This window comes from Dermacentor variabilis, chromosome 8 (genome assembly GCF_050947875.1).
Source record: "Dermacentor variabilis isolate Ectoservices chromosome 8, ASM5094787v1, whole genome shotgun sequence".
Lineage (NCBI taxonomy): Eukaryota > Metazoa > Arthropoda > Arachnida > Ixodida > Ixodidae > Dermacentor > Dermacentor variabilis.
The window spans coordinates 22,986,878-22,999,742 of record NC_134575.1 but is presented as its reverse complement, the minus strand read 5'-3'; the positions used below and the strand labels follow the sequence as shown (position 1 = coordinate 22,999,742).

General features: G+C 44.7%; 1 protein-coding gene across 4 annotated transcripts in view; it reads left to right on the top strand.

The window, feature by feature from the left end:
• Positions 1-12,865, top strand: part of LOC142589813 (transmembrane protein 130) — a 42,270-nt gene that overhangs the window by 17,505 nt on the left and 11,900 nt on the right. For 2 of the 4 annotated variants that reach the window (XM_075701391.1, XM_075701390.1), the window contains exons 4-6: positions 120-282; positions 4,187-4,271; positions 5,338-5,555. In XM_075701391.1, the coding sequence (XP_075557506.1) occupies positions 120-282; positions 4,187-4,271; positions 5,338-5,555 (466 nt within the window). Of the gene's footprint in view, positions 1-119; positions 283-4,186; positions 4,272-5,337; positions 5,556-8,630; positions 11,988-12,865 lie in introns of those variants that run through there. The other 2 variants (XM_075701392.1, XM_075701389.1) reach the window with 2 other exon arrangements.

The following is a 12,865-nucleotide window of genomic DNA, read 5'->3' as shown; positions in this document are numbered from 1 at the left end:
GGAAAAAAAAAAGGTCAGTGGTGTCAACAAGTTGTAGCATAAGTTGCCTCCACGACTTCGTTGCTTGACACATCTTCGTGTTGTCGCCTGTTTCATGGAGTTCTCATCCATTGTTCCAGCTGGACTATGGCCTGTCTCACTATGCTGAGTACTACACCATAAACTTCACCGACACGAGCGTCCACACCGTGAACCTTATCGTGGTGGCCCTTGTAACCAGGCCAAATGCCACGTCTCCGCAGGTCAAGCTCGGCTCCTTCTCACGCAACATTGCTCCCAAAGGTAGGCCTTTGCCGTGCACCTTTGTGGCAGAGCCTTGGCTTATGTGCATCAGAAGGGCTTTAAAATATATATGAATGGAATTTGTTAGATTACACACACTGCAAGGAGCAAAAATACAATGAAATAGCAAGAGAGCAGTGACACGGGCATGTTACCACTAGGTTATTTTAAAACCATTTTTATCATCATCATTTTAATGTAGTAGCATTATTCAAGGCACTTACCAGCATCTTTAAAATTCAATAGCATTTAAATAGCACACTCACCGGCATTTCTTAAATTCAATAGCATTATACAGGAGCCTCGCGAGCCTTTGTTGTTGTTAACAGAAAAGTTAAGGGCTGAAATGATTCTCCCCGAGTGGACACTTCAAAACTTCTCGCCAAAATACCTACCCTGTCTGAAGAAGCTTCTGATCCAGGTTGAATTAGGGAGATGCAGACATAAGCTTGTGGAAGCTGCAAAAACAGACAATGCATTTCTTGAGCCACTCGGGCCTTGGTGCGTGTTGGCATCTCGGGCTGTAACAATTCAGCACTTCAGCTAGAATTGAATCTGCCACATTTTTTAGTAACGTTGGGTCATACGTTTCCCCACTTAGTACAGCGAAACCTCGTTAAACTGCATTTGGCCGGAGCTCGGAAAAAGTACGTACTAAATGGTAGTATACTGCGTAACTGAAATAGCATGAGATCAGCCCACTTACCTGTCAAAAACGGAACTTGGAGAGAGTGCGATGAAAGGGGAAGAAACATGCAGTATTTGTTCACTTCGCGTGACAAAAGTGTTATTTTCGTTTGATACCGCGGTGGCCTAGCAGCCACGACAGCGGCCTCAAACTTACTGAAGCTGCGAGCCAGCTTTTCAGCCAGCCCCCTCTTCTCGGCAAACACTGGCATGGCAGATTCCTTGTTGGCGTTGCATGTTGCAAGTCGCGGGGCGCCTTCTCCATTGCGGGGTGCTGTTCTCATCGCGACGATTGCATTCATGAGGCTGACGTAATGTGCAGCTTCTGCCACTGTCGGGCCTGAATCGCCCATGCTGTTGCTTTCCGTGTCGCCCTTATCACAGTCACTAGTCGACATATCGGCAACATCAGAGGCAACGATGGCGAAAAGTTGAACCTCGTAGCCGACATCTCTTCGCGGTCACAGCAGCGCTGCCGAGCAACTTCTTTGCATTCCAAATTCCACACACCGTAGTCAACAGTAGATCCCTGTCACGTGTCAGCGCCGACTTCTTTGTGTCACGTTCGACAGCACGAGCAATGCCTAATTTTTCTTCTATGCTGAACACCCAGCGTCTTTTTTATCCGAGCTTCGGCATGATGCGAGTCTGCACAACGTCGCAATGCTCTCTGGCACGATGCCAAAATGATGTTGATGTTGATGTGGCTTCAAGTGCAAACGCACAGGGCGCTTGGTCTGATCTCTGAGGCTTGTTGTTCTGCCAGGCTGCCCGATGAAGACGACACACCGCCATGCTTGCACGACGGAAAGTGGAAACACTACGTGTTAACCAATATGTATGCAATAAGCTGATGCGGTTTATGCGGATACAAAACACATTATGTTCAAGGGCCACTGAGTCGGTGATTTTACTTGACTACTTTTAAAACGAAACTACTGTTTAAGCGGATATGGTTTCACGAGGTTTTACTGTACGTACTTTGGCGAATTATTTTTCTTCCACAATGTATAAATGAGGTTTTGCTGTATGTTGTTACACCTAGTAAAGCTGGTAGTCGTGTGTTGCCTTGTTATCGCTATCAATGCTTTGCCTTTCAAGTGAAAATTCTACATTTTTACTTGTAGAACAAATACTAGGAACAATGCATTACACACCTATCGAAATTCTGGACACTATAACAGATCTTTGTTGATTTTTTGAACATGGATCGCACGTGCAACGTCACAAATTTACAACAAACATGGCGGCCGTGAATACGATCGAACCCGACTATATCGAACCAAATTACATTGAATTATTCTGTATATCGAACAATTTCTGAACACAATGTAGTTATAATAAGTGTATATAGCAAGAATTATGCTTACATAGAAAAAAAATAGCAGTGACTCCTGATATGTCGAACGTCAAGCAGTGCGAAAGTGCCCCCAGAATTTGGCTTTCCCTCACAGTGGCCGGGAAACCCGGCAGCACTGCTCCATCCACGCGCTCTCCGTACTGTGGCCGTGCCGCATCAGGCGAGTCAGCGACACCCCCTGCAAAAAATGATCCTGACCCACCTGCAGCGTTGCTCAGACAGCTAATCAGAAGCTCTTGTGCCATTGTGACGCAAAATGATGCAAGTCTGAGCTGCCTCGCTGCTTTTCTCGTTCATTGTGTTTGTGCCTTGTGGGCATTCTCCAGTAGTGCTGCCGTGATGGCTAGTACAAAGCGGCACAATTCGCCTTTCGCCGTGAAGCTCGAAATCGTAAAACGAGTCGAACGCGGTAAGAAGTCAGGTGTCACCGCAGCGTCAAGATTTCGAAGAACACTCTCAGCATGTTCTTGAAGAATAAGGAGGAGATAAGGGCTAAAGTGGACAAATAACCAAGTTCCCGTAATGCCCGATGTGTATGCACAGCCATGTATAAGATGTCGAGGCAGCCGTGTACAAGTGGTTCATCCGAAATTGCTTCAGACGCGCATGCTTCCACGTGTCCGGTGATGACTAAATATTCTGATGAGTGCGATGAAGCTGTCGCTGGTGTTGCCGAAGTTTGGAGTGAGTTGTCAGAGTTTCTGGAAGCCGTTGCCAAATCAATGGTCGATGAGTTTGTGAGTGCGGATGATGGTGTCATGACCTCGGGAGAGCACGAAAACGAAGACTACATTTCTGACATCGTACCGAGCCCAAGTGAAAGTGGGCACAAAGAGGAAAGCAGCGGCGATCCTTTGCCCACTTCCTCCAAGGTGATTGGTGCACTCTCACTAGTCCGGTGCTTCTGCGCGAGTGTGGAAGGTTGTGGCCTCGGCTGCTCCGACTCTTTAGACAATGTGGAGAAATGCGTCCAAAAATGCGGGCAGCGAAATTGCCCAAGCAGAAGAAAATACAGGACTATTTCGTATGAAACTGAGCTAGTTTCATCAATAATGTGATTTTATAAATGGTGTGTGGTTTTACGACGTCATATTCTTTTGCAGGCTTACATCAAATTAGGTCCTATATCGAACTGACAGGCGTTTTTGTGCGAGTTTGATATAGTCGGCTTAGAATGTAACAGGTTGTCAACCGTTGCCTCCCTTTCATGCAATTTTAAAGCTTTCTTTTTTTGCGGTGTGCGACTGGTTTTCATGCTGCATTAGTCAGACTGTGTGAAGTGTGGTCCACTGATGGTGGCGTCTGACAGCCTGAGACAATATCAGTCGCGACAGTAGAGTATCCGGATGCTAAGGCTTTGCTTCATATCATCGATTTGAAGACACTGTCTATGTGGCATGAAGCCATAACTTTGCTCGCTGACTCTTAAATGCAACAAATTTAAATTTATCTGCCATTGAAATTTTTTTATTTTTTTGATTGCCTGATAATTTGAAGAGTTTAACGGGCCTTTTCATGTAAGAAAAAATGCGGTGGTGATTCCACTTATACGCATAAAAGGTCTAATTGAATTATAACTAAATTTTGATCTAACAAAGTAAGATGCTAATAGTACTTACTGACTTTGTTATGTTGAGGTATAAGTGTATATTCTTATAATGAATATTGGATATAATGAAGCTACTTTTGTGTTGGGTGGGACTTGCTTTATTGAGGTTCGAATGTACTGTTCTCTATTTGGTGATTTTTGAGTTTCTTGTGCTCAAGAAAGCATTAAGCGTCTATCTGACTTGTAATCACTGGAAACTGATAATGAGAAGGCGAACAATTCTTTTCTGTTCCCATTTTGCCTGCCAGACCCCATAACAGGTGTCAGCGTCCAAGGGAACGTCTGGCTTCGCCGTGGTGATGTCGTCTCGCTCCAGGTGTCGTGCAACGGCAGGTATGCGAGCAAAGCTTATCTACATGCTCTGTGGTTTAGCTTTTAAAAGCCAAACTTTTCTTTGCCAACCTCGCTAGGCTTCGTGACCGTATGTGCTGCGGCCTAGCTATTCTCTTGCCGAATACGCCACCCAGTCACGGCGGCCAAAGCGCGCCTCTGCGTTTCTTGCGCCACCGCCAGATGGTGCTCGCATCTGTGGCAGCGGCAGCCGTGTGGCTGAAAGAAAAAAAAGCAAACAGAAAGCTTGCCTTCACGCATCCGCAGCAGCAGCGGCAGCGGCAGCATTGCGTTAGCTCTCTACACGCCTGCGTAAAGCCTTCTTTGTCACTTTGTGCAGACATTCAGTAAATTCAAATTCGTGTTTCGACTCTCAGTGCACTCCCACAAAGCTCCGCTGCATATAGATTCAAATTTGTAGCATCTGCTGCATTGTTTTCTTGTGTTGCTTCGGAACAGTCTTGTTCTGTTTGCTTTTGAAATCGTTTCGTTTCTCACGGCCATGAACATCTGAGCCAGTCTCAAAAGATTGGCTCGCAAATGTCGTGCTGCCATTGGGCGGATTAGTGGACGGTACAAGAATCCTTTGCGAATTAAAGGTTCAGGAAGCTGCTACCAAGCTCGTTATTTTTATCTTTCTGCTGTGTCTTTTCACTCTTCTTAGGATCTATGGTTTGGAGTAACGGAGTCATTGAAATAAAAACTTAGACATGCTAGCTATGATGGCACTTACCTCCACATTACTTCCATGGCATTGGAACAGAGCATGTTCAATGGTTTCTTTGCCATTGTACACGCTATGCAGAAGTTATTCTCTTCAATGGGGATAACCCTTATAACTACCTTGAGGGTGATGGTATTTATTGGCTTCCCCGTTGAAAGGGGACAATGACAGTCACCTAGCCTGCTTTATTTAATCAGGTTTGACTATATCTTTGACTATCCGGTCTTTTGCCTATGCGATCTCAACTTCAACTTTCCTATTTGAAAGCTCTGTCACTATATTGTACCATTTTCTACACTTCAGTGTCTCCACCTAACTTTCAAAGCCTTGAACTTTTCTTGACAGTGCCCCCTACAACTACTGCTGGAAGTATCTGCCGGGCAATGCGACCAGCAACTCGACAGCAAACCTGACCTGCGATGAGCCGATTTCGACCAACCAGTGCCAGTTCCCGCTGGTGCACTACTTCCCGCAGGACGGCTCGCACTTTATTGCCATCCTCGTGAGCAACATTGTCCAGCAGAAGCCGTACATCAAGAACATTGAGGTGCACATCTACGACGGTGAGCACATGGGCTTTGCGATTGTAGTTTGTCTTGTTTATCTTTTATTCATTCCACTTTGCGAAGGACTAAAAGCGAAAGCAAGCCTCAGTGTTGCTAAACCTCAACATGGTTTTGTGCAACCGTCCTACACGCCATCCAAGAAGAAAAGCACTGGTGTGGTTTCAGTACAGTTATGATAGTTCTGAATGGCATTAGTAGTAGGGATTGCTTATAGATGTCCATAGTGAAGCTTCTGTAACCCTGTCAGTCACAACTTGGTGAATGCAGACTTGCCATTTCAAGGCCAGTCGTCAGCATGGTGCTCAGAACTTTGTAAAACAAATCGTCCCTGTCACAACAAAACACGGAACAGCACCTTCTTGTCAGGCTCAGGTGAGTACTACAATTCCAAGAGCCTTACCAAGAGCCTCCAGACCAAGTATTGAGTTGTAGAATGGACAACAAACCAATATCGTAGTGTATTTCCGATGCAGATTATGAAGTGCTGAGCTGTTTGCATTGGAAAACTGCGTCTGTCATTGGCATACTTAGTCCCGCAATAAAAAGCATTCTTGAAAATTGGTGGCACATTGTAAATCACAATGGACTGCTGTAACTACGTGAAAGAAAGTTATTGGGAGGGGGTGGAGAGCAAGTTGCTATTAATTGTGATAGTGAGCAAAACGTGAACAAGGTGAATGCAGGAGCCAACGTTTCGACAAGTGGACTTGTCTTCAAGAAGCCTTGAAGAAGACAACTCCACTTGTCGAAACGTTGGCTCCTGCATTCACCTTGTTCACGTGTTGCTCATCGTCTTGAATTTCCATCTCCTGCATTCCCCGTGTTTTCCATATTGTGATGTATGATTTCTGCAATAGAACTTTATGTTGAATAATTTTGTCGTTCAACACAAACATCTGCAATTACAAAAAGAAAAGCGCAATGAATTTTGCTGTTGCAAGTGTATAGCCATTGTCTCAGCTGAGATCACAGTGGTTTAAGCGTCAACCTGCTTCAGTGCCACATTTTCTCTGCCGGGGACGTAGGGAACTAGGAACTAGGGATTTGCAAATATTCAAGGTTACAAATGATAGTGGAATATAGACCCTGGTATTTGATTCGTATTCAAATCGATAATTTACCATATTTGAAATTCTCAAACATTTATTTCTGTTTGGAACCAGGGAATACGATGCTTATTGGAGACTAAAGGGAAAAAGGTTAACGCAGGTAAGGCCCATACTGAGTGATTATGCTGCAAGCAAGCAAAAGTTGTGGTGAGGGGCTCTAGTTCCCGAGAGAATGCACGAGGCAGAAAACTTTGACTAATTAGAGTCCAGTCATGCAGTAAGAATGCCCTGCTTTTAAGCAACCTGTATACCAATTTGTTGTCTTTATTGCTGCAAACCATTTTATTGTTTAACCAGTTTCTACATGTTTGCATCCCATTTTAAGCAGTGTGCACTGCTGTAGTGTTGCACTTGTCTCCTCGAATGAATGCAACACTGTGATGTGTTCCTTTGATAACATGTTCTCCCTGTGTTGCATCTGGTAACTGATAACAGATAACTGAAGGCACCTGTTCCACATTTACAAGCTTCTCCGGCGACTGGGCATACAGTTGCTAATGGCATTACTTCCGTTTATGAAATAATGTTAATAAGTTCAATTTCTTGCCAAATGGACACCACACAAACATTGTTTCATTTTGTGTAGGAATGAAAAAAAAATATTTCATGTTCGGTTCAGTGTTTCAAGGTAATTTTTCTTGAATATTTGTATTCAATTAGGAAATTTCACTACGCAACCACCCCTGCTAGAAAGTTGCCGCGTACCATTTCAGCTTCAAGCGTGTGTGTACATACGCATGTGCAGTCATGTGAATGTAGGAAGTCACGCCTGATTACTGCGAAATAGGCATGACATGGTTTGCATGCAGCAAGTAAAGTTCGAAGGGCATTTGTTCTTTCGTGTATCATTTTGTAGGCTTAGGTCAGCACTTGACCCAATATTAAATTTGTGAACTCCTGCTTCCTTGTGACTTCTTAGAGCTTGCTTGAAACCCGAATGTTTGTACATGCTTTTATTAACAGCACAGTTTCATGACATCCCAATGAGCACACCTTGTAGTGGCTGGCCTTACTGAATCGTAGAACTCGTAGCACTGCTGACTACGGGCTTTTGATTTTGACTTTGCAGCTATGCATGCTTGCTTGTTGAATCGTTCTTGATTTGTTCCTGCTTTGCTTGGTTTGGTGGCTGGCGAATTTTGTTTCTCTGGTTCAGTTATGGTTTCGCTAAAGCAGTTCTGGCTTTGCTCGGTGCTATTGATTTCTCCCCTTTGTAAGCGTGCTTTGTAGCTGTTGCTTTCCATACTTGGCAATGGCCTTTGAGTGTTTGTAGTGCTCGGTGTTGGTGCTTGCATTCTCTGCATTGAAATAGTTCATTTCACATTAGTGTACCGTCACTCTGGGCAATGTCTTACTGGAAAAATATTGGGTAAGGCCTTCTATATTGTCAGCCTCCTGGATTATCCAAAACAGCACCATCATCTCTTTGAGTCTTATTTTATTTACTGAACAGCTAGTTTAATTAGCCATGCAATAGGCTTCATTTTGCCATTATGTTTTTGCCTAAATCTGGCTTCTCGGTCAGCTTGAATGAGGTAGGAGTAGCAAGCCGCCTCTGCTTTTTCATTGCGCTTGTGTTTTGTCAGTCTGCTGCATCTCCTCAGCTGCATGGGTAAGTTCCAATCCACTCTCATTGCCTACTTTGAAACTGGGTTCTGTCTTGGCTTGATAATGACAGAATCTGGGAGCATGCTTGCATCCCTTTGCGTCGTCTGCTGCTTCCTTCTGTTTGCTGTGAACATTGTTGTTTGCCACATGTAGTGGCCGGTATTGGTGATGGTTCCTTACGCTTCCTCACGCCTTATTCGTGTCAACTTGCCTCTCGTTTTTTGCTCTCCATGCTACTTTCTCACCGTTTGTCTGCTCTCCATTGCGGAGTCGCAGCAATGGAAGTGCCTGCAGAGAGAACCATCGGTTGGCTGGACCCTGTCCGCCTCTCGCCTTTTCTCTCGCACTGTCGCAGTCCCTCGGAGCAGCCTGCTGTCCACCATCATCCTGCCAATCGTGTGCTCACTCCTGGCGTTCGTCATCCTGGTCACGGGCTTAGCGTACCACATCCACACGCGCAACCGGCTCCATGTCGAGGTTGCCGACTTTGACTTTCAGCGACCCAACTTGGAACTCACAGAGAAAACCTTCTGGGAGCACCTGCTCGGCGCATGGAGGGACGCATTCCCATCCTGGAGCAAGCAGCCCCACGACGTCGACAGCACCGGCGAGGGAGACGGTCTGACGGCGTCCGAGAATGACCACCGCTACCGGGACAACACAAAGTCTCCCGAAAGCCCGCTGCCGAGAAGTCCCAGCAACGGAATGGACCCTGTGGCGCCATCTGCTTCCACTGAAAAGAGTGTTGTGGACAATTCTGATTGGACGGCGAGCAGAGCCGAGAGATAATGAGTGTGGCGGTGCTTAGCTGCAGAAGACAAGAGCAATGTGTTGAGATGGTTGTCAGTTTTGCCGCTGTCTCTTAGGGCAGCAGGTTTTGCTGTGAATGGATGAATGGTCGGTGTGTTTATGGACATTGGCAGTCAGTTTTAGTGACTTGTTTTTATGCATTGGTCGCAAGAGGAAAGGGACAGCTTCAGGCTGTCAGTGCTGGTGACCGCCCATTAAGTTAGGGCTTGCTGGAAATATTGAATGCCTTAAGGAAGCAAAAGTGTAGAAGCACAGCTGCCCGTTATCGACAGTTGCTATAGCTGTTGTGCCTGTCGCGGTTTGCTGTGAAGTTCCAAGACCTCCGACGCCTTGAGTGCGGGGATGTGATGCAGTATCATGCAGTAGGTATTGAGATTAACCAAATTCAACGTGGATCTGATAGAGACCCATGTCGTCCATCACAAACCTCGCTCTTGCTGGGTTGGAATCCAGAAGCGCTCTTCGTTTCACATACCTGATCTCGGTGTACCATTGGCAACTCTGTGGCAGCAGACAAATAATCATCTTATCAGTTTCAAAGCACTGTGAGCAGAAGCTGAGTTAAACTTGTTTTGGGCTTATAATGTGTCTTCAGTTTGTTAGGCCTTGTGTGGAAGATGACGTATTGTGGTGCGTTGTCATGGGCAGATTACACTGCAGTGAAGACAATTAACAGTTCCTGATTGCAAACAGTAGTTTCATGGCTTTTTATTCCTTTTCTGGGGGCACGGAGTAATTATGTTTATTATCCGAAGCAACGCTTCAGCAACATTATTATCCGAAGCAACACTTCAGTTATTTCTAAGCTTCAGTTTTGGAGAATGCTTTTACCCCCCCTTTACCCAAGAAGCAAATACATTATAAACAGTTGCCACTCAAGCCTTTTCAGAAAACCTCAGCTAACCTTACGTACTGCAAAAATGATTGGTTCTAGCTTCAGCCTTATCGTTGTTCCTAGGGCGTAGCATGGCGTTGTTGAACAAGTGCAAGTTTCTTGGCACTCTGCTGTTCGTGTGTTATTAACGAATTTATGATCCCGAGCACTGGAGGTTGCAGCAAATTGGATCGCATGCAATCAGACCCTTGTAATGCAGTAAGTGATCATTCTTGCACATGCTTACTAAATTTTTGTGTAATCTATGTACTGTAGGGCACAGTTGACATCCTCTAAGGTGGCTGGAATGGTATAACGGTATAGAAGGTGCAAAACGGTTGTTACAATGATTGGGCTATCACGATGTGGGAGTCATTGCTGGACATTTTTATGCTTGTCAATTGCTGCATCTGCTGTTGTGGTGCATTGCTCTTGGAGTACATTTGGTGAGAGCACGCTTCTTACTGTGGAGGATGATTGGATGCAATGGTGATTCCAGAAAAACTCGTTGCTTTCATTTGTGCTATAACGATGCATCAGATAAGGGAGTGCTATATGCAAGGGCCGTGGAATTCCTCTGGTCTTCTGTTCTGACTAGCGTGCTGACAGTACCTTCTGGAGGCAGCTTGAGCAGTGATTTGGGAAGGAGAGAAAAGTCCTGAAATTAGGCTAGACATCGCAACTGAGTGTTGTGATGCTCCGCGCGTTTTGAACTTGTCACAGCGTATCAACACCAACATATATATTTGGTGACATGGCAGTGTTTCACAGCTGGGTGCTGTGCTTCCCTTCATATTTACCACACTCTGTTTTGGCTCATGCATTCTGGTGATGGTGCACATTCATGTGATAGCCCAACCTGGTGAGAGTGCATTCTATTCTTGCCTAATTTTGCACATGCTATCATGGCAGGTGCTGTGGCACTTAACCTGACTTAAGAGAAACCACTGCGTTGGGAAACTGTGTAAGACTCCAGTGCAGTAAAAGTAAGCTGGTACTTGCAGCGTGTTGTATTTCACATCGACGTACACAATATGAAGTTGCCGCAAGACTTAGTGCGTTGACATTCCTATGCTCATTAGCGAAGATGGCTAGTTCCATTGTTAAGTTCTTTGGCTAGCAGCATGTATACATGGGTGAGGAATGAGCAGGCCTGCTAAAAGTGAAAAACACTGTTTTAACAAAAATCTTGATTGTGTTTTCAAGCTTGCTTGTCAAGTTTTTGTCACCAACATGACCTTGGGAAACGTAGTTCACTGCTCCATGTGAACCTGTCTATGCTAGCTCAAGCATTTCATGGCTGAAAGCAACAACCTGCTGAAATGCTGCGATACAGAAATGTGATTGCAACGAGATTTGGCATTTACATCACTCGTGTAGTGCAAAATTTCTTTTGTGCTCAAAGAGCTCTCTGTACTAAAGTGTATTGCTTGAAACATGAGTGAAAGTGAAGATGGCCTGATGTGTCTTCAAAGCATCACCACTTGTTCTTGCCACTGTCTAGAAACACCTTCCCTCACATGCAGTGTGCGGTTGTAAAAGGTTTCAGGTTGTCGTCTTGATTTTCATGGTTCCAGAACACTGATGTCTGACAGCACGAACTTGGACAAAGGAGGGTGAAAGAGGCATCAAACGGAGACAAGTGCTGACATCCAGCGGATGCTAATTTCTGAAAAGAGCAAACATATAAGCGGTGTGCACATGCACGAGTGATTTCACACTGACCTTTGCCTATATCAGTGACAAAACACAAACGCTCGACTACAGTCATTGTTAAGGAGCGGGTGCAACTTTTCTTGAGCATATCATATATGATAGCTCCTTGGTTGGCAAGTCTATTGAAGGTTTTCTTACTGCATTTTTCTCTTCGATTGCCACTGCTTTTATTATAAGTCTGGTCTGAGCATGTGCGTGCCTAGCAATAACTGTGGTGTCATTGAAGAGAGGGGTGCAACCTTGTCCAGAGTGCAGTTGTACCCTTTTCTTCTATGACAGCACAGTTATTGCTAGGCATGCACATAATCATACCAGACTTATGATAGAACCAGTGGCAATTGAAGAGAAAAATTCAGTAAGCAAACCTTCAATACACTGCCAACCAAGGAGCTATCATATTTGGCATGCACAAGAAAAGCTACACCCACTCCTTAATAATGACTGCAGTCGAGCGTTTGTGTTTTGTCATTATATATGGGCAAAGGTTAGTATGAAATCGCTTGCACGCTTATATGTTTGCGCTTGTCAGAAATTAAAATCACTTGGAAGTCAGTGCTTGTCTTCGTTTGTTGCCTCTTTCGCCCTCCTTTGTCTAAGTTTGCGCTGTCGAACATCATGGGTCAACACTAACTAGCCAGTTCGCATACCTTGCTCGACAACCTTGCCTGGTTTGAAGAAGGTTGCCCAGCATGACACGTATGTTCAGTTGCGTGGTTGATAATAGGAACCTGTAGGGTAATATTATGAACAGCACGTCTCTGCATTGTCATTTGCAGTTTTGAGCAGTGTACACTGATTTACTCTATCTGTGGTCATTGCTCTGTATTAAACAAGCAAACCGTTTGCCACTGTAACAGCTGAGCTCAGGCTCATGGAAATTTTGACATTAAATAATAACACCCATGTGCTGCTAATAGCCGTCTTATGAGGGGTGCGTTGGAAAAAGATATTCTTTGATCAATAGTCATCACTTCGAACAGAACATCTCAGAAGATGTCTTATCCCCTTCTTTAATCAGTAATATTGCAGTTTATGGAATACTGGAAACAGGAGACACAGAAGTCCGTGATTATGATGATGATTACTGGCATCCTCATTAAATACAGGTGGTGACAAATAATCGCCTAGCGAATGAGAGCTACTTAGGTATTACCACTTCGAAAGCTATCATTATAGCTTTCTCTGCTCTA